Source organism: Ictidomys tridecemlineatus, chromosome 10, assembly GCF_052094955.1.
Source record: "Ictidomys tridecemlineatus isolate mIctTri1 chromosome 10, mIctTri1.hap1, whole genome shotgun sequence".
Lineage (NCBI taxonomy): Eukaryota > Metazoa > Chordata > Mammalia > Rodentia > Sciuridae > Ictidomys > Ictidomys tridecemlineatus.
In genome coordinates, this window is record NC_135486.1 from 111,819,141 (window position 1) to 111,845,436 (window position 26,296).

At 35.9% G+C, this 26,296-nt stretch overlaps 1 protein-coding gene across 8 annotated transcripts in view; it reads right to left on the reverse strand.

The window, feature by feature from the left end:
- The window catches only part of LOC144367644 (cytochrome P450 3A4-like), a 165,318-nt gene extending 139,549 nt beyond the window's left edge, over positions 1-25,769 (reverse strand). Inside the window, exons 1-9 of one of the 8 annotated variants that reach the window (XR_013427176.1) lie at positions 25,489-25,728; positions 23,019-23,112; positions 20,297-20,349; positions 18,597-18,696; positions 14,234-14,347; positions 13,702-13,790; positions 12,189-12,337; positions 2,266-2,393; positions 1,065-1,131 (exon numbers count right to left, since the gene is read on the reverse strand). Coding sequence is in view for 6 of the 8 variants with exons in the window: in XM_078024759.1 (XP_077880885.1) it covers positions 1,065-1,131; positions 2,266-2,393; positions 12,189-12,337; positions 13,702-13,790; positions 14,234-14,347; positions 18,597-18,696; positions 20,297-20,349; positions 23,019-23,112; positions 25,489-25,562 (868 nt within the window). In the remaining 2 variants the exon portion in view is untranslated. Of the gene's footprint in view, positions 1-1,064; positions 1,132-2,265; positions 2,394-2,428; positions 2,469-12,188; positions 12,338-13,701; positions 13,791-14,233; positions 14,348-18,596; positions 18,697-20,296; positions 20,350-23,018; positions 23,113-25,213; positions 25,404-25,488 lie in introns of all 8 variants that reach the window. The other 7 variants (XM_078024762.1, XM_078024759.1, XM_078024760.1 and 4 more) reach the window with 7 other exon arrangements.
- Positions 25,770-26,296: the final 527 nt, after the last annotated feature.

Consider the following 26,296-nt stretch of genomic DNA (forward strand, 5'->3'; position numbering starts at 1 on the left):
ACAATGTGGATATATATCATTATATAGGTATCAAAACTGATAGAATGTATAAACTCAAGAACCCTTATGTTAACCTATGAACTTTGGGGTAAGGTGACTTATCTGTGATGGTTCATTGATTATGGCAAATATATAATTTTGGTGAGGGATGTTTGTAATGGGGGCAACATATGAATTTAGAGAAAAAAATGGATATGGGCAATCTCTACGCATTTGTCTCAGTTTTGTTATGAAACTAAAACTGCTATAAAATATAGTCAATTTTAACAATCAAAATATAAGATGAGGAAGAGGAGAGGGAGGAGGAACAGATAAAGAAGGAAGAAGTTGTTAAAAGACTTAAGCCCAAGAGAATTTGACAATCAAAATACAAAATGATAGCAAAAGAATAAATTCATAATATATAACATTTTACTGACATAAATAAGAATGGAACTCTCTTACAATCTAATACCGACTAATAAATGTACAGAAGATTATAGAATAATAAAGACTGAAGTTTGTAAATATCATAATACAAATGCATTCTATCAAAAATCATCCATGTATGATAAAACTAGTTGGTGAAAGTATGCTGAGGAATAAGATGTTTACACAGTATCAGAGGTTTCCCCACAAAATTCTTATGAATTAGATGGGTAAACTTAATCTTAATATCAGATGAAGCTAGTGAACACATTTTCACCAAGAACTGCCAGTGACCCTCACCACTACTGGGACAGTGACCTCCTGATTGGATGTACAAATGCAAATATCCAGGCAGAGGTTCTGATTCAGTGCATCTGAATGAGACTGCTAAACAGCAATTGTTCTGATGTCGATTGTAAAATAAAAACAGACTAACTTCAAGACTGAAATGCTTTCTCCTAGTTTCCCTTCAATTTTTGAGCCTTGTTACACCTGTATGATTCTATACAGTACATGTGGGCGCTAGTTGCAATATCCAAATGTGTATCGTCCTGCAATTTGGTGGAAATCTATTTTCTCTAGAAAACGTGTACATTTTAAGATAATTTGCTTATTTGAATTTCCCTGTCAATAAACCATAAAACATTCTTGGTTACCTTTGTAGGGATCCTTGTATTGGGAATTCTGGGAATCAATCATTAACTGGAGAAAATCAATGCGGTGCTGGAAGCAGAAATGGAAATGGAAATGACAAAATCAGTCATAAAGTCAGAAGTAAATCTGGAATGTAGCATTTTAACTCCCTTCTTAGAATATGGCTCCTTTAAGTCCAGAAGTCTGACTAGGTTTGCACAACCCAACAGTGAACAAAACATGCATGTATAAACCATGGAGAACAGGATATTTTTCTGAGAGAAATGAAGCTATGGTGTCCAAATATGTTGGTCTTTGCTCTCCCTAATGCTGGGTTTGTCTCCTTCTCCTGTCACACCTTCTTGCCCAGAAAGTGGTCCTGGACTTCAATTCTTGTAGTTTGCCTTAATTCTTATTCAATGGCCACACTGAATACACTTGGTAGTTTCAAAGGTGATTACTAGCTTTTGTTTGTGTATCATCAAATTCTTCACCCATTAGGTACATGATTCAATCTTCAGTGACACTTGGGGATGGCTGTCCTGCCTCCCTGAACTAGAGACATCCTTGTGCTGACCTTCAGGCAAAGCAGAATGCAAAGCTAGGTTAGCATATCACCTTGATGATCACTGAAGAACACAGCCTGATTGTGAATAGGAAAGACTAAGATTTAACATACACATACTTCACCAGGTGCCCAATAGGACCTTCCTTTGAAGAATGTGTCAACTAAGATGTCAAGGGCTTGGAATTGTAATGATTGTTCACCAGTCTAAGATTTGGGGAATACTTTTTAACAGTAAAATCATTTTGAAATAGGAGTTTTATTTTGACAGTTTACTGAATGGGAGGGAAATGATAAGGTTTTTATTTGAATGGTATTTATTTTAAGACATAACATCACATCTATTATTGTATCAAAAATTGTCATTCTCACTAATTATTAGTTTGCCTTTTTTAAATTTGATCTTCATTCTATCCAAAATGTAAAAATTTTCCAGTGCAAATCTTAAAGTTTTCCATCGATTTTAAAAAATGTACAGAGGGGCTGGGAAATGAAGTTCAGTGATAACAGTATTTGCCTAGCATATATAAGGCCTTGGGTTCAATCCCCAGAACCACTTACAAAATTACATGTATATTTATATATGCACAAATCAGATGTACACAGCAAATAAATGATCAGAAAGCGAACATTGTCATATCACCACCACCAGGTTTTACCTTTTCTTTATCTTCTAGGCGTTTTTGTTTCATCCTAATTACAGCATTTTTTAAAAAATCCAGAACACTTTTTGAAAACCTGCAGACGTTTAATGATTCAAAAACTGGTCTAAGGAATGGAAATATCACTAGAAAGAACGTGAAAGAAAAAATAAATAGAAACCTTGATGAAAAGGCAACATCCCAGGAGCATTGATTGTTTTCTAAAAAATACAGAAGAGAAAAATCATCAGTTTTCTCAACCAGAAGCCATTCCCCCTGTGGCCAGTACCTGGTGTGTGATTCATGTCTGAGCAAGGGCACTTCATACATGGGGTTGCAGCCACCATAGCAGGGAATCAGTGGCCCCATCAATGCCGCTGGACTGAGCAAAGGAAGAGAATTAAATTTTCTGGTCCCTTACCCTTTTGTGTATTGGAATAGGGTCTCTGGGTAAACTAGTCCATAGTCTGTGCTATAATTAATTATGCATTCAAGGAAAAGTAGGCAGGATAGGTACAATTTGGCCTATGTTTATCAGCTGTCAAGAAATAAAACCAAAAATCAATAACAGATGGAAATTTAGGAAACTCATACAGAAGTGCAAATTAACCATAAAACTTCTAGATACAGTTGTCAAGCATCAAAGATGGTATCCAAAGGCAACTAGAAGGTGTTTTTAGGTGAATTAAGGTGAAGATATGTTATATCACACTTAGGAGAAGTAGCAAAAGCAGCGCTCATAAACATATACCTACAGATGTATAAGTTTTATAAAAGAGAGTTCTCAAGTCAATAGTCTAAGTTAAATCATAAAATGGTGAAAAGAGGAAATTAAACAAAAGGCAAGCATAAGGAAGTAAACCATAAAAACCCAAGTTGAAACAAATAAAATAGAAAAGAAATAAAATTGACGAAAACAAAAGGTGTCTATAAGTCACCTTACCCCTTTGAAAATGTCATAAAAATCTCCAAACCATTAGCCAGATTGACCAAGAAATATAAAGGGATAACAGTTTCATATGATGATATTTCCTCTCAATATGTACTAGAAGGGGGCATCTGGATCAGAAGGTATATCTACTTTTATTTATTTTGGGGACCTTCACACTCTTTTCCAGAATGGTGTACATTTCCACCTACTATATGTAAGAGAACTTTTTCTTCACATGTAGCCAGCATTTGTTATTTTTTCATTCATTCTTTCTCTTTTTAATAATGGTCATTCTAACCAGGGTGAGATGATGTTTTATTGTAGTTTTGATTTGCATTTCCTGACACCAAGTGATATTGAATAGTTTTTTCATAAATTTTTAAGTCATTTGTATTTTTTTTTTTTTGAGAAAAAACTATTTGGAGCATTTTCATATTTTTAAACAAGATTACTTGGGGATTTTGGTTATTAAGTTTTTTAAAATTTGTTATATTATGGAAATATATATCATTTATAAATATAATACTCTATAGATATATAAGACATACTTTATATTAATCTATTTTTATCTAAATGATTGGAACATCTGTACATCCAGATTTATTTCTATATTATTCTGAATACCTGAGATGTGCATTAAATCTAGGTATCCATCAATGCATGGATAAAGAAAGTGATTATATATATATATATATATATATATATATATATATATATATATATATACTATAATATAAAATTTATGTATTTATAATATATATTATAATATAAAATATATATATACACACACACATACATATATGCCCAATGGAACATTCATTCATAAAGAAGAAGAAAATCCTGTATTTTGTAGCAAAAAGTAGATGGAATTAGAGTACATTCAGCTTATGAACTAAACAAGACACATCAATACAAGTATCACATGTTATTTCATATATGTGGAAGGTAAAATATTTGACCTGAATGTATAATAGTGATTATTAAAGGTTGGGAAGGGTTATGGCAGAAGGTGGATAAAGAAAGGCTGTATTTCATTTGTGTATGCTGTGTATATGTGTTGAGACATCATACGGAACCCCATTTATTTGCATAACACATACATGTTAATTAAAAATAAAATAAATATTAAAAAAATGAATGCAATGAATAGCAAGAGAAATGAAAGGAGAAATTACTACTAACATTGGGGATGGATTTTAAGAGAATTCTAGCAATTTGATTGTTCACATATCTTTGTGTAGAAAATCCTTAAAGACAAAAACTGTAGAAATTGATTGAGAATTAAATATACAACCTGAATAAAATTGTAAAATGTAACATGATTGCATTAGAAATAGAAAATTATTCACAAATACAAGCCCAGATCTGGATTGTTTTAATAGTAGATTCTATGAAATAAAGAACTAATAACAATTATTTACAAACACTTTCAAAATTAAAAGAGCATTTCTAAATACATTCTAAAAGGCTAGTATTACCCTAATACTAACACAAAGCAAAGACAACAAGGAAAAGGTTGTGTAATACACCAAATCCATGAAATAAAAATCAACACAGAGGATTGTTTCATTTGATGCAGAAAAAAAACATTTGACAATAATCAAAACCAACCCTCCCCTTGGAAAAATAATCCTCAAAACCATTCTTTTGTGATAAAACACTCAACAAATTAGAACTAGGATGAAATTTTGTAAACATGATAGAGGATATCTATGAAAACTTGTAGCTTAATAATTTAATAGTTTCACCCCAAATCAAGAACATGACATGCATCCCTCTCTCATCACTTCTCTTGGAGTACTGTAAGTAATAACAAGTTCACTAGCATTTCAATATGTAAGATCAGTACACAAAAATAAACTGCATTTCTATATACTGTAATAAGCAACCCAAAGGAAAAACTAAGAAGTTAAAAAATAATTCTATATTCAATGTCATTAAAAAAATAAAATACTTAGGAATCAATTTAACAAAGGTGCAAGACAAGCACAATAATAACTACAAAATACTGTTGAAATAAAAGAAAGCGGATCTACATGACTAGAAAAACATCTCAGGTTTGTGGATCAGAAAACTTAATATTATCCAAATGCAAATAGTATTGAAATTGATTTTAGATCCTAATGCATTTGAAACAGAATCTTAGCTGGCTTCTTTGAGGAATAGACAAGTTGATTTAAAATTCACATAGAATTCAAAGGGACACAGAATAGCTAAAATGATGTTGGAAAATAAGACTAAAGTCGTAGGACTCACATTTCTTCATTTGAAAACCTACTTCAAAGCAAAAATAAAATGTGATCCTGGAAGATGGGTAAACATATAGATAAATGGAATAGGATTTAGAGTCCAGAAATTAACCCACATGTCTATGGCCCATGGGATTTTGAGAAAGGTGCAATGGCCATTAAGTTGGGCAGACACTCTTCAAAAATGGTGCTGGAAGAAGTGGATAGCCACATGCAAAATAATAACATGTTGACCTCACCTGGCCCTGTATGTGAAACTTAAATTAAAATGGTTGGGCAACCCAAATATAAGAGCTAAACTACAATTTTTAGTAGTAAACCATAAAAAGTGTGTAAGTTCATATGATTTCTATCAATTCTTAGATTTGATACTTAAAGCACAAACAATAAAAGGAAATTAGATAAATCATATATCATTTAAATGTTAAGATTCTAAGATCTGTTGAGTTTTTAATATTTATATAAATGGCATCAAATTCAATGCATCTATGTCAATTGCTTTTCTTTTGTGAACACTACAGCTTTGGGTTTAATACGTTTTAATATTTTTGAAATCCAGCTCATTCATTGTAATGGTTAGGATATGTATACCTCCTATGATAGGAATAAACTGCATAAAACTAAAAACTTTTTGCTTCAATGGACACTATCAAGAAAGTAAAAAGATATCTATAGAATAGGAAAAACATGTTACAAATCATAATCTGGTAAGGTAGGCAGAACTGCAACCACTGACAGGACAGGCCCAGCGGCCTGTGGATGGGCAGAGCCTCCAACTGCACCTGCAAGGTAGGCGGACCTGCGACCCACCTGGAGAACAGGCCTAGTTTCCTGCAGAGGGGCAGAGTGATGCCTGTGCCTGCAAGGTATGCGGACCTGCTACCGACTGGCAGAACAGGCCCAGCGACCTGTCAGCATGGTAGACACATTGCCCCAATTGGAGGAGGGGCACAGCCACCCCTGCCTGCAAGGGAGACTTTGCAACTATACAAGAGCAATATAAATATATAGGAGGGAAATTCAATAACACAACAGTTTCACCAAGCAGAAAGAAATGCAAACAGTATGAAAAGACAAGGAAAGAAAGGACCACAAGCAATGCAAGTCAACTCAACGTTAGAATAGGTAATATCTGCAGCAGATGGAATGTCACAAAAATAATTCAGGATATACATGCTTCAGATGATCTGGAGTCTCAAGGAAGAAATTAGACAGCAAAATCAGACAATGAAAGATCACTTCGACAATGAATTACATAAACAAATCCAAGAAGCAAACAATCAACTATACAGGGAGATAGACGTTATAAAAAACAAACAAATAAAAATCCTATAAATGCAGGAAGCAATAAACCAACTTCAAAACTCAATTGAGAATACTACCAGCAGAGTAAAAAACTAAGAAGATAGTACATCAGACGATGAAGACAAAGCATTTCAACTTGAAAAGAACATAGACAGCTCAGCAAGGCTATTAAGAAACCATGAGCAGAACATCCAAGAAATATGGGATAATATAAAGAGACCAAACTTAAGAATCATTGGGATACTGGAATGTATAGAAGTCCAATCCAAAGGAATGAGCAATCTGTTCAACGAAATAATACGAGAAAACTTCCCAGACTTGAAGAATGAGACAGAATCTCAAATCCTAGAAGCCTACAGGACGCCAAATGTGCAAAATCATAAGAGATCTACACCTAGACACATTATAATGAAGATGCACAACATACAGAATAAGGAGAGAATTTTAAAAGCTACAAGAGAAAGGAAGCAGATTACATTTAGGGGTAAACCAATCAGGATAACAGCTGATCTTTCAACACAGACTCTGAAAGCTTGAAGATCCTGGAATAACATATTTCAAACACTGAAAGAAAATGGGTTCCAACCAAGAATTGTGTATCCAGCGAAATTAAGCTTCAGGATGGAAGATGAAATTGAAACCTTCCATGATAAACAAAAGTTAAAAGAAATTGCAGCTAGAAAACCATCTCTCCAAAAACTCCTCAGCAAAACATAACAGGAAGAGGAGATGGAAAATAACAATGAAAACCAACAGTGGGAGGTAGTACAGTAAAGGAGGGAAAAATAATCAAATAGAAAAACAAACCATGTTTAGTAACATAAATAAACAAATATGGCTGAAAGAACAACCCATATCTCAATAATGACCATAAATGTTATTAACTTTAAACTCACCAATTAAGAGACACAGGCTAGAAGAATGGGTCACAAAACAAGACCCAACAATATACTGCCTACAGGACATGCATTTGATAGGAAAAGACATACATAGACTGAAGGTGAAAAGTTGGGAAACATCATATCACTCATATGGACTTCAGAAACAAGCAGGAATGTTCATACTCATATCAAATAAAATAGATTTCAAGCCAAAGTTAATCAAATGGGATAAAGAGGGACATGACATACTTCTCAAGGGAACTATACACCAACAAGACATAACAATCCTAAACATATATACCCAAAACATGGTGCAGTTATGTTCATCAAACAAACTCTTCTCAAGTTCAAGAGTCTAATAGACCACCATACAATAATCATGGGAGACTTCAACACACCTCTCTCACCACTGGACAGATCTTCCAAACAAAAGTTGAATAAGGAAACTATAGAACTCAATAACACAATGAATAACCTAAACTTAATTGACATACATAGAATATACCACCCGACATCAAGCAGTTACACTTTTTTCTCAGCAGCATATGAATCCTTCTCAAAAATAGATCATGTATTATGTCACAGGGCAATTTTAGACAATATAAAGGAGTAGAGATAATACCATGCATCTTATCTCATCATAATGGAATGAAACTGCAAATCAACCATAAAAGAATAAAAGAAAAATCATGCATCACTTGGAGAATGAACAATAGGTTACTGAATAATCAATGGGTTATAGAAGACATCAAGGAGGAAATTTAAAAATTCTTAGAGATAAATGAAAACACAGACACAACATATCAAAATCTATGGGACACAATGAAAGCAGTTGTAAGAGGAAAATTCATTGCTTAAAGTTCATTCCTTAAAAAAAAAACAACAACAAATAAATGATCTCATCCTTCATCTCAAAATCCTAGAAAAAGAAGAGAAAAACAATACCAAAAGAAGTAGAAGGCAAGAAATACTTAAAATAAGAGCTGAAATTAATGAACATACCTCAATATTGTAAAAGCAATCTATGCTGAGCCTCAGGCTAGCATAATTCTGAATGGAGAAAAAATTGAAGGCATTCCCTCTAAAGTCTGGAACAAGACAGGGATGCCCTCTCTCACCACTTCTGTTCAAGATAGTTCTCAAAAAACTGGCCAGAGCAATTAGACAGACGAAAGAAATTAAAGGCATAAAAATAGGAAAAAAGAACTTAAATTATCACTATTTGCAGATGATATGATTTTTTTACCTAACAGACCCAAAAAGTTCTACAAAGAAACTATTAGAGCTAATAAATGAATTCAGCAAAGTGGCAGGATATAAAATGAACATGCATAAATCAAAGGCACTCCTGTATATCAGCGACAAATCCTCTGAAATGGAAATGAGAACAACCACTCCTTTTACAAGAAAAATAAGATACTTGAAAATCAACCTATCAAAAGAGGTGAAAGACTTATATAATGAAAACTACAGAACCTAAAGAGAGAAATAGAAAAAAATCTTAGAAGATGAAAAAATATACCCTGTTCATGGATAGGCAGAACTAACATCATCAAAATGGCGATATTACCAAAAGTTCTCTATAGGTTTAATGCAATGCCATTCAAAATCCCAACAGCATTTTTGTAGAAATAAAAAAAGCAATTATGAAATTCGTATGGAAAAACAAGAGACCCAGAATAGCAAAAACAACTCTAAGCAGGAAGTGTGAATCAGGTGGTATAGCGATACCAGATCTCAAACTATACTACAGAGAAATAGTAACAAAAACAGCATGGTACTAATACCAAAACAGGCAGGTGGACCAATGGTACAGAATAGAGGACACAGAAACCAATCCACAAAACTACAACTATCTTATATTTGATAAAGTGGCTAAAAGCATGAAATGAAGGAAGAAAAGCATCTTCAACAAATGATGCTGGGAAAACTGGAAATTCATATGCAACAAAATGAAACTAAATCCCTTTCTCTCGCCATGCACAAAAGTTAACTCAAAATGGATCAAGGAGCTTGATATCAAATCAGAGACAAGGCGTCTGATACAAGAAAAAGTTGGCTACGATCTACATACTGTGGGTTCGGGCTCCAAATTCTCCAATAAGACACCCATAGCACAAGAGTTAATAACTTGAATCAACAAATGGGACTTACTCAAACTAAGAAGTTTTTTCTCAGCAAAAGAAACAATAAGGGAGGTAAATAGGGAGCCTACATCCTGGGAACAAATCTTTACTCCTCACACTTCAGATAGAGCCCTAATATCCAGAGTATACAAAGAACTCAAAAAATTATACAATAATAAAATGAATAACCCAATCAACAAATGGGCCAGGGACCTGAACAGACACTTCTCAGAGAAAGACATACAATCAATCAATAATTACATAAAAAAATGCTCACCATCTCTAGCAGTCAGAGAAATGAAATCAAAACTACCCTAACATACCATCTCACTCCAGTAAGATTGGCAGCAATTATGAAGTCAAACAACAAGTGCTGGCGAGGATGTGGGGAAAGGATACACTTGTACATTGCTGGTGGGACTGCAAATTGGTGCAGCCAATTTGGAAAGTAGTATGGAGATTTCTTGGAAAGCTGGGAATGGAACCACCATTTGACCCAGCTATTCTCCTTCTCGGTATACTTCCTAAAGACCTAAAAAGAGCATGCTACAGGAACACTGCTACATCAATGTTCATAGCAGCACAATTCACAATAGCAAGACTGTGGAACCAACCTAAATGCCCTTCAATAGACAAATGGATAAGAAAAATGTGGCATTTATTCACAATGGAGTATTACTCTGCATTAAAAAATGACAAAATCATGGAATTTGCAGGGAAATGGATTACATTTGAACAGATTATGCTAAGTGAAGCTAGCCAATCCCTAAAAAACAAATGCCAAATGTTTTCTTTGATATAAGGAGAGTAACTGAGAACAGAGTTGGGAGGAAGAGCACGAGAAGAAGATTAACATTAAATAGGGGTGAGAGGTGGGAGGGAAAAGGTAAGAGAAGGTAAATTGCATGGAAATTGAAGGAGATCCTCATGGTTATACAAAATTACATACAGGAAGAAGTGAGGGGGAAAGAGGAAAAAACAAGGAGGAGAAATGAATTACAGTAGATGGCATAGAAAGAGAAGATGGGAGGGGAGGTGATGGGGGATAGTATAGGATAAGAAAGGCAGCAGAATATAACAAACAATAGTATAGCAATATGTAAAACAGTAGATGTGTAACGTATGTGTTGCTGCAATCTGTATACGGGGTAAAAATGGGAGTTCATAAGCCACTTGAATCAAAGTGTGAAATATGATATGACAAGAACTATGTAATGTTTTGAACAACCAAAAATAAAAATTAAAGAAAAAAAAAGCAAATCATCATCTGGTAAGAAACTGTGTAACGAATATATGAAGAAGTATTTTTTTTCAATTAAATTATTTAAAAATTTTTTTCTTTTAAATTTAATTTGTTCCAATTAGTTATACATGATAGCAGAATGCATTTTTACACATTGTACACAAATGGAACGCAAGATTTTCTCTCTCTGGTTGTACATGGTACAGACTCACACCAGTAAAATTCTTAAACTTCAAAACAAAAAGACAAATGCTTCAGGTAATTGTGGGCAAACTATATACATAGACAATCTTAAAAATAGTGAATCTGATTTGTCTTTCCTATGTACATAGATAAACACCTCATAGTGAATCTCCACATCATGTACATACACAAGCCTGGGATCTTAATTAGAATAAGGTATACTTTATGTTTTTATAGATATGTCATGCATATCTAAAAAGAACAAATAAAAAGTGATTAGAATTGCTTGTTATCAGTAACCAACAGAAAAATGCAAATCAAAACCACATAAGATGCCATCTCACATCCACTAAAATGTCTAAAATAAAAGATGAAAACAGCAAGTGTTAGGAAATAAGTGAAGTAACTGGAAATTTCATACATTTTTGGTAAGAATATTAAATGGTACAGCTATTATGGAAAACACTGACAGAAGTACTTTGTAAGGCAGAAATTTCACTCCTGAGCATGCACTCAGATGAAATTGAAAACTAGAGTTCACAAACAAGTTTCACACTAATGTTTATAACGGCACCATTCATAATAGCCAAAAGGTGGAAATAACATGTCTATCAGCTGACGAAAAGATACCTAAATTGTAGTGTATCTATACAATGGAATATTATTTGGCCATAAACATAAAGTACTGATATATATTTTACTTGGAAACAGAATGCTAAATAATATCACTTTGTATCTCAAAAGACCACATATTACATGTCTCCATTTTTATAATGTATACATCATATGCAAAGCTAAAGCGATAGAAAATAGAGTAGTGTTTGTTCAGGGAAAATGATTTTGAAAGCTGACAGTTAAAAGATAATGAGTTTTCTGAGTTTTGGCAATGGTGATGGCTGCATGAATCATTTAACATGCTAAAAATTATGGAATTCTGCATTTTAATAAATTATTTAGTATGTAAATAATATCTTAATGAAGTTGTTATTTTAAAAGAAAAAAAATAAATGGTAATCCACATACTGATTATAAGAAAAAACGGATGGAGGAATTCTGAACCAAGGATGTTCTTGGCTTTTTTCACAAATGGATCTTGTGGATTGTTGAGAGAATTGATATTAACTCCAAAGGAGGTGCTAACGATCACGTCCATGTTGTAGCTCCCTAACATTCTGAGTAAAGAAAGAAATGTAAAATTTTAATGTGTATTGCTTTACTCTCCTACTACACATGCTGGAAGAAATGATATGAGCACATTCACACACTTTCAGAAATATCTGTTGATCAAATGGCTAAGTCCATGCTCCTATCAAATGCCATGAGGCAGCTGCCCCCCTGTGCCAGGGGAGTTAGGGACACTAGGGTAGTGAGCTCAAGGAGTTCAGTCACAGAGATACAGACACTCTTAATTAGACAAATTACATCGTTAGTGGAGTGAAGATGATAAAAGATGATTAAGTACAGAGCTTCAGCAGGGCCAGGGTGTTATAGTTGACTCCAGCTAGGGGATCCAAGAAAGGTGATCTTGACCTAGGTCCTGCCTAAGCACAGTCTGTGCCCAGAGCTGATTCCTCTCTAGCACATCACATACCAGCAACACCCTGTTCTGAGAGAAAGAAATATTGTCTCCCCTTCTCTGCACCCACTGCTACAGCTCCTGAGAGGTCCTGAACTCCAGGACCAAAAGTGGCCCCAAGGACAGAATCTCACAAAAGGGAGTGAGTAAGAATATCCACAGTTAAAACATTGAAAATTGCCTCAAAATGTACTTGAATGAGCTCACAACTTGGTGAACATATTCTCTCAGATTTCCCAAGACAGTATCAGTGGTTGTTCATGGGTCAAAATAACCCATTTTATACAACAAATGATATGGTAGTTGTAATAAATATCCTTTCAGGTCCTTAACTCTGTTGAGATTGGAGGAAGAAGTGGTGAAAATATTTCATATTTTGTATTTTGCTGATTTTCTCAGTGCAACCATGAAGTAATTTGTTGTTCCATAGTCTGCATTGTATCTTCCTTTCTAAAATTTTTTTTTAAGTAATTTTTTTAGTTGTAGAGGAGAGCATGCCTTTCTTTTATCAGTTTATTTTTATGTGGTGCTGAGGATAGAACTGAGTGCCTTACACATGCTAGGCAGGGTTCTGCCACTGAACTACACCCTAGCCCTGCATTATATCTTTCTATCCATGCTCAATTGGTACCAGAAACTTCCCCCCATTCAACATTCCCTAGGCTCTACCCTCAACTTTTCAGTGATCACGTTCTTCAGTGTAAAACATGTGTTTTGACTTACATAATATCCACATTGACGATCAAGCAGATAAACTAATTCTGTTTTTGTACATAGATGTCCCAGCACCCTGCCTCATCCTAGAAGCGTCTCCTCCTTTGGTGGCCCATTGTGGTTGTGATACCCCCCACTTACTTTTTTCTGGTCAGGGAGTAGCTCAACAGTGATAATTTCAGTTCCCTGGCAGGCTGCTGGAAGGTCTTAAAACAGCTCAGAACCCCAGAGCTGGCTGCTACTTACTCCTTCACAGTGACAGGCTTCCCTTTCTTCACTTCCTGGCTCAGGTACTTCACCAATGTGTCTCCATATTGGTTAATGATGGGGAACATCTAAACACAAAACACAACTCCACCCACAGTTAGAGGAGAATCGTGTCCCCAAGGCTCTGGTTTTCCAAGGATTATGAAATATGAGATATTGATAATGAATCAAATAATATCTCTTCTAAGACATCAAGACAAAAGGTGATTTGAAATTTTTAATTATTTCTTTTTATTTATACATAACAATGTTTCCTTTTGAAATATTATAAAAGCATGGAAAAATAATTTGTTCTAACTTAGTCCCAATATTTTCCTTTCTCTCCTCTTTTCCTTCCCTCTGTTTCCTTCCTTCTACTCGATTGATCTTTCTGATATTTACTTTTAGTTTTTTTTTAATTAGGAATTTCAAACTTAATGGAATATTCTTTGGAAAATGATGATGTTCTCACGAATGTCCCATCCCCAAATCCTTATTTAAATTTCTAACTAAAGTCGTCTTATTTTATTACCTCCTTGAGTTTCCCACTGGAGAACACTGGTGATAGCAAAACTCGAAGTCTCTTCCACACTTCATCCCTTGCTGCAAAGAGAGCTTTTTTCATAAATCCCAATGGCAAAACTACCTGAAGTTCAAAAAGAAAAAGACATTTTGTATAAGGTATGTTTTGGAAGTCTCCACATTGTAAAAAACTTGTTAAACAGGCATCAGTTTTTATAATCAGTTATTTACTTAGTGTCTACTAGGGGGCAGGCCCTGTGCTAGATGCTCCATAAACTTTTATCTCAAATTCCTCTTCTCTTGTGAGGGTAGAGGGCGTACTCAGCCACCAGATGGGTGTTCAGTATTTATATTTACATTAGCTATGTAAATACAAAGGCCCCTCATGGTAGGTAAACTGTTCTCCCAGGGGACAGAGAGCATTATGACCTAGGGCATTCTACACAGACAGCACAGGAAAAAAAAAGATTGATGACAGTCATCAAGATAACTTGGAAAACTAAGTTGCCCAGACCAGTTATGCTTTTCTATATACATACAACATGAATATCTTGCAAGGGATGCCAGGATATAGCCACTTAAAAATAGTAGCTAATAACTTAAAAGATTAGGAACATCTTCTCAATTCTGAAAAAATATGCAGTTATATGGAAGTACTTTTTTTGAATCATCCCCCACTACACACACATGGAGGGACAGAAAGAAAAGGAAAGATAATTATGTTTCCCAGCTTGAGACTGGCCTGTCAATCCAACATGCTCGAAGCTGTCATTCAGCTTCCAACACTGTGTTTTGCTTATAAAGGTATACATTCAGTGCTCATTCATGATGAAAGCTCAAAACACTAGGAAGAAAAAAAATTTCTTCAATCTGAAAGAGACTCTATATACTAAAAAACCCAACACCAACAACAAAGACCTTCAGCTAACATAACATTTACTGGTGAAATGGTGAATCTATTCTCCTAAGATCAGTAATAATTTAAAGATTTCCTCTTTTATCATTCTTATCCAATATTACCATACTGTAAATCCTTACTGGAGCAAGGGACAATTGTTTTTAAAAAGGCATGTAAATTGGAAATGAAAGAACCTGAAGTGATCCTGTCTTCAGGGGACAAAATTATCAATGTGGAAAATCTCAAAGAATATTTAAAACTTCTAGAACTAATAAATAGGTTCACCAAGGTTGTAAGATACAATATTAACATGCAAAAACAAGCTACATTTCTATGTAACAACAAGGGAAATGTGAATAAACATTAAAAACACAATACTATTCCTTTTCACTCCAAAGAAAATGAAAAACATTAGGAACAGATATAAAAACAAGTACAGGATTGCTATGCTGGAAACTATAAAATGTTGATTAAAGCAAATCTCAAGAAATGGAGAAGCATAACATGCATTGAAAGATTTAACCCAGAAAAGATACAGATTTTCTCCAAAGTAATCTATAGATTTTATTGAATTCTTATCAAAATCTCACCAAATGGGTTTTTGCAGACAAGCTTATTCTGAATTTGTATGAAATATTAAAGGACCAACATAAATAAAGTGGGAGGGCTGGGGATGTGGCTCAAGTGGTAGTGCGCTCGCCTGGCATGCATGCAGCCCAGGTTCGATCCTCAGCACAACATACAAACAAAGATGTTGTGTCTGCCAAAAACTAAAAAATAAATATTAAAAAAACTCTCTCTCAATAAATAAATAAATAGATAAATAAATAAATAAATAAATAAATAAATAAATAAATAAAGTGGGAGTGAAACAGAGAAACTGAGTCAGTTTTATCAGGTTAACAAACATAACAGAAAATTAGGAGTTAAACAATATGGTAGTCTCTAATGCTAACAAAACACCAAGAAACAGGAGTTTGAGAAGTCAGTTCAGCATTCTGAGGCTATGAAGTCATCAGAAAAACCAACAAGCCAGAGGCAAAGACCAGGTCATTACAATAAAACTGAGAGAGGCCACTAGTCCTCCCTGTTCTTATAATAATACTAGGGACTCCCCCAGATGAGGGGGAGTCACATCTTTTTAAACTAAGGGGCAAACGAATGCATAGAAAAGTTAAGATGGTAACTTCTGGGTTTAAATATATATATATATATATATATATATATATATATATATATATATATATATATATATATATATATGTGTGTGTGTGTGTGTGTGTGTGTGTGTGTGTGGTTGTAGATGGACACAATAAAGATAAATGTGGTGAGCCGCCTCTGCTGTTTATGCAGATTATGGTCACCATTACAAGATGGCGCTGGCTCCACTGTTGTATGTGACAAACAACTCCTTAATTGGGAGAGTTGGCGCATGGTTTTTCAGCACCCTATGAGAAAGTTCCACGTGGCAGCTTCGCATTGGGGCTTGAGATGCTTTATTAAGGCTGGGAGGGGCATCCGAGGGATTAGTAGAAGAAATATCAAGGGCCTGAATAAACCGCTGAAAGAAGATTCCCGAGTTGCGTCTTCCTTGCGGGCAAGGGGTCGCGACAGATAAAGATTTTGTTTGTTTTTATATGTGGTGCAGGGAACTGAACCCAGCACTTTACACACGTTAGGCAAGAACTCTACCACTGAGCCACACAACCCTGGCCCCAAGATGATAACATATTTTTTCCTTTGCTTTATTAACATAGTCACCATCCCCCAAGGTAGGTACTTAAAATGTACCTACCTTAATGAGTCTCATTGCAAGAAAAAACACAATGGAGAGAAGAGCACAGGCACAACTAAAATAAAACAGAGTGAGAAATAGACACACCCTATCATCCAAAATGGCTGCTTGACAATGGTGAAAACAGAATGATCAGAGGGAGGACAATCTTTCTAAAGATGGTACTGAAACAACTGGACAGCCACAGGCCAAAAAAACAAGACAACAACAAGAAATAAACTCTCACCGTGTTTTACAATGAGCATGACACAGGTCATAGGTTTTTATGTAAATTGTAAAGTCTATAACTTTTAGGAGAGAAATAAGAACAACATAGAATTCAGAGGCAAAGCTTTTCATGTATTAGTCTCCCCCATAAAAGACAATACTTGCTCTTATGGAGACCCTGTTAAGAGGAAAATACAAGTGACCCATCAGGACTTGAAAAGACTAGCAAGAGGGAGCCTTGGGGATCACTATATCCCAAGAAAGCTGGTGATTATATGAATTTATCCACAGCAGCAATTTTGCCCAAATGTACATAGGCACACATGGACACGGGCACATAAAACTGGTAAAATCTAAATAAGTTCTGTTGATTGTATCGATGCCAATTTCTGGTTACTCTAGTAACAGGAATAGACTACATTCAGAGATAAGTAATATGCCATTCAAAGCATGTCAATTGGGAAAAACAGAAGAAAAGTTATATGAAACCTCCCTGAACAGTTTTGGAGCAAATTTCTGTGAAGCTGTGATTACTCCAAGACACAAATTTAATCAATAAATACTTGTATTTATTAAAATGACCTGAACATACACTTCACAGAAAATTACATACACTCAATCAACAAATATATGAAAAACTATTCATCATCTCTAGCAATCAGAGAAATGCAAATCAAAACCACTATCATGTCACTCCAGTCGAAATGGCAATTATTATGAAGATAAACAACAATAAATGTTGGAGAGCAGGGGGAGACAACAGCATACTCATAAATTGTTGGTGGGATTGCAAATTGATGCAGCCAATATGGAATATAGTATGGAGATTCCTTGGAAATCTGGAAATGGAACCATTATTTGACCCAGCTATCCCTTCCATTGGTCTATACCCAAAGGACTTAAAATCAGCATACTACAGGAACACAGCCACATCAGTGTTTTATACCAGCACAATTCACAATAGCAAAACTGTGGAACCAACCTAGATGCTCTTCAGTGGATGAATGGATAAAAAGGGGGGTGGGGAATATATACCCAATGAAATTTTACTCCACAATAAAAGAGAATGAAATCATGGCGTTTGTAGGTAAATATATGGCATTGGAGAAGATAAAGCTAAGTGAAGTTAAACAATCCCCAAAAAAACAAATGCCGAATGTTTTCTCTGATATAAGAAAGCTGATTCATAGTGGGTTAGGGCGGGGGAGAATGGGAGGAATGGATGAACTCTAGGTAGAGCAGAGGGGTTAGAGGGAAAGGGAAGGGGTGAGGGTTAGCAAATTGATGAAATGTGATACACATCATTATCCAAAGTACATGTGTGAAGACATGAATTGGCGTCAACATACTTTATATACAACCATAGATATGAAAAATTGTGTAATATATGTGTGTTAAGAATTGTAATGCATTCTGCTGTCATTTATTTTTTAAAAAATCAATTAAAAAAATTTAAAAAAAATGAATGCTTACCGGTAGATTTGTAAAAACAGAATAATATTCTTTTACAAGCACTGTTTTTATCATCTCTGGATCCGTAATAACCAACACAGGCTGTTGACCATCATACAATCTGTGTTGGGAAAGAAGAGCTCATTAAACCTACTAAGCCATATTCTTCAGTTAGAGCAACACCCAGGAATCCAAACTGATATTCCATAATCCATATGCCTGACTGTAGAATGCACAGTGACACTAGATACAAGTTCAAGGTAGGTGATGACACACAACAAGATTCTGGCCATATAAAATGAAGGTTATATAACTGAAGCACGTAAGAGATATTTAAATATGAAAAAAATTCTTTCTAAGAAGAGCCTGGTCGGAGATGTCTAAATGGTGCATACATGTTTTCTACCTCATTCTCCAATAATTTTGTATTTAAAATATGTCATAATCAGTGCAGTTTTAATCTGCACTTCTCTAATTTTGAGATATGTTGAACATTTTTTTATATATTCATTGATAATTTGTATTTCTTCTTTTGAGAAGGGTCTGCTCAGTTCTTTTGCTCATTTATTGATTGGATTATTTGGTTTTTTTGGTGTTAAGCTTATTAGGTTGTTTGTATATTGTGAACATTAACACCATAAATAAAGTGCAGGGGGCAAAGATTTTATCCACTTCTGAAGATTCTCTTTTTATGCTTTAATTGTTTCTTCTAATGTGAAAGTATATTAAATTAGACAAAAATAGACAAGTAAATTATTAAGTTCTTACAAGTGTTTAAGATACAAGAGACAGCTGTGGTTGTATCAGTGGGGACTCAGCCCTGTGTGCTCTTTCCACTCAACAACATGGCCTTTATGAGCCATGCCAGTTAGGTAGGATGATGTGGCCAGCTCTGCTGTTTTGAGGACTTGATGAGAGAAGATGAAGAGTGAGGAAGAGGCAAAGCCTTTTCCCACTTGCTTATAGTACACAAGAACTACAATAATACCTCTGGAACTGCTTTCACCAACCATTATTAAGAAAATGGCTGCAGAAATTAGCTGATTTCACCCTAGCAGATTATGAAGTACATAAGCCCATGTGAACACAGTGGTTTAAAATGTACTGGTTATCCATTCTTCAAAGTCAGTAGAATGAGGTAGGCAGAGAAATCCCTGTGTACACTTCTATTGAAAACTCTAATTGATATGGAAAAATAAATGAAATCTCAAAGATTTTACACTTGCAGAGAAAGTTAAAATAAAAGAAAGCAGAGGTCAAGTCATTTTCCAATCTGTTCTTCTCTCTCTCAGCTTTTCTTTCAAATGTATATTATAACCCCCAAATTTATATAAAGGTCACTTTTATTCAATGTGGCAATCTTGAAAGGAGATTAAGCCATGCATGGTGAAAATTTTAGGAAGGTCTGACTTAATGCCTCCTATGCAGTATTAAAGGCTCCTAATGAAAAAAAAATGGAAAAGGGAGTAGAGGCTGGGCACTGGAGAGAAGGTGAGGCCAAGAGTTTTAGGGTTATCAGAGATTGAGAAAAGTCAAAAGTATGACATTCTTGGCCATGAACCTTGACACCTGGTGAAATATGGGACTCTTGGCAGGAGCAGGAGCCTCTAAAAGCTTTATGATAATTAATTACCAGTAATATCTCTGGGCTGGCATTGTCCTCTTGCCCTGGAGTGCCTCATCCAACAAGTCTACCCGAGGGAAGTTTCCAAAATACTCACCCCCACATTTTCCCATACTTTTCATGACATTGGATGTCATATTGCCAAAAACACTGGGAGGAGAAACAAGAGAATATATAGTGTTATTTTGAAAATATTGAACTCTGCTTCCAATTAGGGAACCAATGATTAGAATTCCTTGGAATAAGATTGAAATATGGTCCATCACTGGCAGTTAGAGGGAAGCTCTTATTCTAAGACATCCAAAGGCAAAGAAGAGAAAATAAATGGGATATTAGTGTTGAGAGCCACAGTTTAGTCGGAATGATGCCTGCATTTTGCTAGAGGGAATGGTTCCTGTTGAGTTCCCTTGGGGTTCAGAGAGAATTGGCCACCTGGAGCCCTGTGGAGGGAGTGTGTTGCAGGGAAGTGTGTGTAGAGTGCTGGTGAGAGTTCGGGAATAAAGAGTTGCTGTTTGAACCTACAAGGCTTTGTGGCGGCTTGGTTAATTTGTGCCCAGCTGGACTGTGGCATATTAGAAAGGGGAATTTAGAGTCCATCTTGAATTTTCTTGAAGTATTGTACATATTAAAGAAATTATCCTCTTTTTTAGACAAGGTATTGCCATGTTTACAATAATGACCTTGAATTTATAATTCTCCTGCCTCAGCCTCCAGAGTGGTTGGGACTACAGGTGTGTGCCCCAGTTTCACTAGTTTTCCTTGAGTACGAATATGAAGCAAGTCTAGTTTTCTGTATCATTTTCTCATGTGCGTGGACTGTTTCTGAAATCCTGCAAACTTTGAATCATTCCCTCCACATGCATGTGAAAAAATAAAAGCTGAGAGAAAGTGAGTGAATTTCCCAGGGACACTTACAAGGACACTTCACTCATTTTTCTTCAGATCTTTTTTATTTCTCTCATGAATCTCCCTAGAATACTGGGGAAATTAGAAAGTTCAAGGCACCAATCACCTCTAAGTTGAGCATGTTGATGTGATTTGTTTAGCTGGCTATTTCACTACTGTGACCCTGACAACAACCATGTAGAAAACTAAGATTTACTGGGCTCACAGTTTCAGAGGTCTCAGTTCATACACAGCTTCCTCTGTTGCTGTGGTCTGTGGTGAGGCAGAATAACATGGCAGAAGAGTGTGACAGAAAAAAGCAGTTCAGGACATAGCACCAGGAAGCAGACAGAAACTCCACTAACCAGGGACAAAATGTATGCCCTGAAGCCAGGCCTCCAGTGACCCACCTCTTCCACCAACACCCTAACTGCCTAAAGTTGCCTCCAGTTAATCCTTACTGAGAAAATAGTGTACCAAGTAGATTAAGGCTTTCACAATTCAATCACTTTATTTCTGAAGTTTCTTACTTTGCTTCACACATGAGCTGCTGAGGGACACCATGACCATAACAGTGATTCTTATGCATGTTGTGGAATGAGAAAGACTAAGTAAGGATTGACAAAATGGAGTCACCTTCCAGTTTTCCAGCTCAAGGTGGAAAAGATGGGAAGATGCCACCCCTACCCATGGAAGTCAACAAATTAAGTACTTGCTCTAAGTTTTTGCTTCTAACACTTAAAAAGAAATCTTCTTATTGCTATGTTTCAAGGATGATGCTTTCATGATGCACAGGGAGACCCAATTATATGGATCTTACAGCCTATCTAGTATACTGTTGATCTGGAAAGCATGAATAGGAAATAATGCCTTTTCAGCAGGAAGAGCAGAATGGAATTCTCAGGAGGTCAGCGGTGTCTATAATTCTCAGAGGGGGTCTATAATTCTTCTCAGAATTATAGAATTAGAGTATGATACACAAGCCTCTGTGTTTGGAAGAGATAATCTGAGCAGAGTGTAGTCTTTTTTTCTGGCCTCTGGTTTTGAGTTCATGAATTTCTGTCAGTAGTCAGGCCCTGAGTCAGATTTTAAATGGGTTAATGACAGAGGCTTCATTAAAATTCACATTTCTTGTGGAACATGTTACATTCCATTCATTTACTTTAAATTTTATTTTTTTTAAATTATGAGATTACTGCTCATTTTATATGTGATACTGCCTTTGTTAAAAAACAATACACATCTTGTGTTTAATTATGTGAAATCCATAGACAAGGGCTACCTTATCCCATTCATACTTATTTGTTGCTAAGACTCACTGCTAGGGTGCTATCTTTGAACGATAAGAAGAAATACAGAATGCTGTCATTTCATCGGTTAAATCCTCCAAATATGTCACAGTAAGTAAAACTTGGGTGAAGCCATGGAAATAACCACAGGTTATTTGCACATTCAAAAATTAACTATGTGCGAATTGTCAACTTATGAATGCTTGGGGTACTTGAGAAACTGTAGTTTCATTTTTTAATTACAAAGGGACTCATGAGACCTTGCAAAGAATAGAAATTTTTTTAGGTGTTTACCATGCCCTCTTTCACAGAATTTTTGCTCAAATACTAAGCACAATATAATCATCCTGGAAATGTGCACCCAGCAAGTTAAACATCTCTTTTATGATGAATTCAAAGTCTGAACAACATCATGAAGATCAAATGCAGATGTACCAGATATCCAAGCTGTTCCACTGAGGCTCTTGAAGAGTTGACATCAGAGCTCCAGGGAAAACCTGGCCAAGCTCCAGGAGGGGCCTGAACATTGTTTCTCAAAGGACAAAAACTACTAAATTTCTCCTGAAGATGGACATTTTTACTGATGGCACTAAACTGGCATTTGAACTCAAGAGAAAAAAATAGAGGGAGCTCAAGCACACTCACCTTGCGGTAGTACAGAAGAGTTCCAAATAAAGGCAGAGGTGTTGGCCCAGGTATTCCCAGCTTCTTAAATAGCCCATGAGAATAGGTTCCATATCTATAAAGTGAAATAGAAAGCCAGGTCACCCTGATTGTCATTCTATAGATAAGGGCCTGACAAGTCTCTGACTCAGAAACTGGACCAGGCAGTGAGATAGGTAACATGAAGGTGATACCTAACAACAAAAACTCCAACGGCACTTTCTGTTTTCCAATACCACTTAGAGATAACTTCCTTCCACAAGAGGCACAATGATTAGGTAAAAGAACTTGAGTCTTCATGGCCCCAATAATTGGGTTTGTTCTTAATAAACATTCCCAGCCTTGAATGTGCCTGAGAAGTTCAGATTGGCATTCTGCCAGGGCATCGCAGTTGCTGCATGTATTTGGTATGTTAACCTTTTCTTAACGTAGACATTCCTAGTAAAAAAGGGCCAATGCTTTGACATGACTTTCAGTATGAGATTTTTGGTAACCAAATCCATTCAATCACAGAGTGTCCACTGAGAACCTATGGTAACATTCTTTCTTGCAATTTGGACATAAGCCTTTCATACTTTTCCTTCTTTTTATGCCATGTTTCTGGATCAGCATTCAGCCCTTCTTTAAATTTGACTTCACATGGATATTTGGAAGCAGTCATAGTATTCTTATTTCTGTTGAATGACAAATGTGAAATTTAAGAAAACTGGGACTTCCATTGGCTTAATACCAATGTGAGCTATGTTGAGTGTCACCCAAGTCTATTGTCAGACAATCTAAGTGACTTGAGCAAGAAAGAAGGCTGAGATCCCTTATACTCTGAGTGCTACTGTGAGGAATAAATGAATGAGGAATCATCTACAGGCCATTCCTCCTCTCATTGAATCTGATCCTCCAACTGGTGATGCTCAGATGGCAGCACAGAGTCAGGTGTGCTCATGTTTACCAAGGCAGTCAATCACAAAACAGTTTTGTTTATTGCCTCTGCACATCAACTCTCCTTGTATGAAAACCCACAAATGCTGGTGCTTCCTTGGACTGGCCAACCTGCAACACAGATGTGTCATTTTCACAGCCCCATGCCTGGGGGTTCTGGATCCTAAAATCTTCACCCCCATCAGCATTAATAATAGATGAAAGACTAGATAAAGGAAAAATGGTGAACAAGAGATTCCTGGCAGCTACTTCAATCATGAAACAACCAATTTTGCAAAGATTGCCCCATAGTAGCACAGAAGAGAAAAGTCTGGCATGTTTAAATAGCTCAACATGCCCAGCAATTCCTTTTAGCTACATGGAAGGTGACCTTCCAAATTTCAGTTACAGTTCTGATGACAGAGCAGACAATATGAAACACAAAGTAAGAACCCATAATGTGTTTCAAACAGTTGAAAAGAACTTGCTGCTTCTTCTTTGGAGGAGAATGTTTAAGGCAGTATAGTTTTCATATACTCTGTACAAATCCTGTCACTACATACAGTAAAATTAAACTATATTGATTCACTAGAAAATATCATCAGAGAGAGGATTATGTTTCCACAACACCCCTGAATTAGTACCTTTTTTTTTCAGAGAATAAAAGCCAGATCTATATTTTCATTTTTCACGCTATTTTGATTCCTTATTTTTAAGAGTGAAATTGAGGCAAATGTCAAATGTGACCTGTGTGGAATCTCTCCTACCTACAATCAAAATAACCTCTTTTCCTCTGTTTTATGATGTCAGGATTTCATTAGTAAAAGCAATTTCCCTACTAGATGATATTCATTCATGCATTCATGTTGGAGTGTAGAGGGAAGAAAAGTAAAGCCAAATTAGCTTTGTGATGTTGTTCAGGCTGCTAGAAGATTTGATATTGAGACAAAATAAGTCTCTTTATGATGCTAATATCTCAGAGAGATAAAAATAATACAAAAAGAAAGAATAAAACTTCTTCAAATTTCATTCAGGTATTCTCTGCTCTAGACACTCATCATTTGGAAGGAAACAGTTCTGTGAATTTTAGGGTGAAATAAATGAGTTTTACAAGGGAGGAAAGTGCCAGTAGAAAAAGAGGGAATTGTGCAGTCAACCTTCCAGGGAGTCTTAGGGGAAATTGGTTTGTTGTATAGAGGGTGCTGGGGGTAAGAGGGGGCAGGAGTCACCACATGCACAGGGGATAGTCCACAGGAACTCACCATTTTTCTTCAGCAGTTCTGTCTTCTGAATTGTTTTTTCTACTGAGTGGGATTTTTTTTTTGCCAAAATGTGTCAAGTTGTAATTCAGTGAGGCCAATTTATGTGCTAGGAAAGGAGATGGGGCCAGGCATGCTCAATAGGAACTTTTTAAGTGTTTATAGAAATTTCAATTCCATCATCTCTTTTGATCTTTCAAATAGACAAAGAAAAGAGAAACATGATTAGGTCCCCACCTCCAGGGTTACAGAGGAGAGGAGGCTGGACAGCTACTCACAGATATAGGAGCACCAGACACATAGCCAGGAGGACCCAGGTCTCTATGGAAAAGTTGGGGATCAGGTCTATCATCACTTTTCTTCAGCAGTTCTGTCTTCTGAATTGTTTTTTTTTTTTTCTGCGATGTGGGCATTTTTGCCAAAATGTGTCATGCTGTAATTCAGTGAGGCCAATTTATGTGCTAGGAAAGGAGGTGGGGCCAGGCATGCAGCCAGTGGAAAGGCCACCTATGCATCTCCTGGAATTGGAGGAGTCAGGTGTCCTCTTTGCAGTTGGCAAAGAATCATGCACTCTCCTCCTTTGATCTTTTAAACCATTGACTTAAACAAACTTCCTTTGGTAATTTCATTAACTTTGAGGCTAGCAGCTGTCCAATGGGTAACTAAAAGCAGAATAAATCTTGGTATTCTGCCTTCATTAGGTATCCTTTACTAACCTAATATTTGTGACTACAGAGCTTTGCACAAGACATGTTAATCATTTAAGGAGTGCTTATCTAAAAACTAGCTAAATAAGAATGTTTAGCCCCAAATATACCTAATCTGATACCACCTTGGAGATTGAGGCAAGATTGAAGGGAAATTTAATTGTCAGCTTTGTTTTGTTTTGTTTTGTTTGTTTGTTTGGTGCTGAGGATCTAACCCAGGGCCTTTTGCATGCAAGACAAGAACTCTACCAACTGAGCTATAGCCCCAGCCCTGATTGCCAGCTTTTAAAGTAACTTTTTTTCAAAGCCCCAGAGTGGTGCCTAGATTTTCTCATTCATTTTTCAATTTCTTCCAGGAATAGCAGAGCTTTGTAGACAG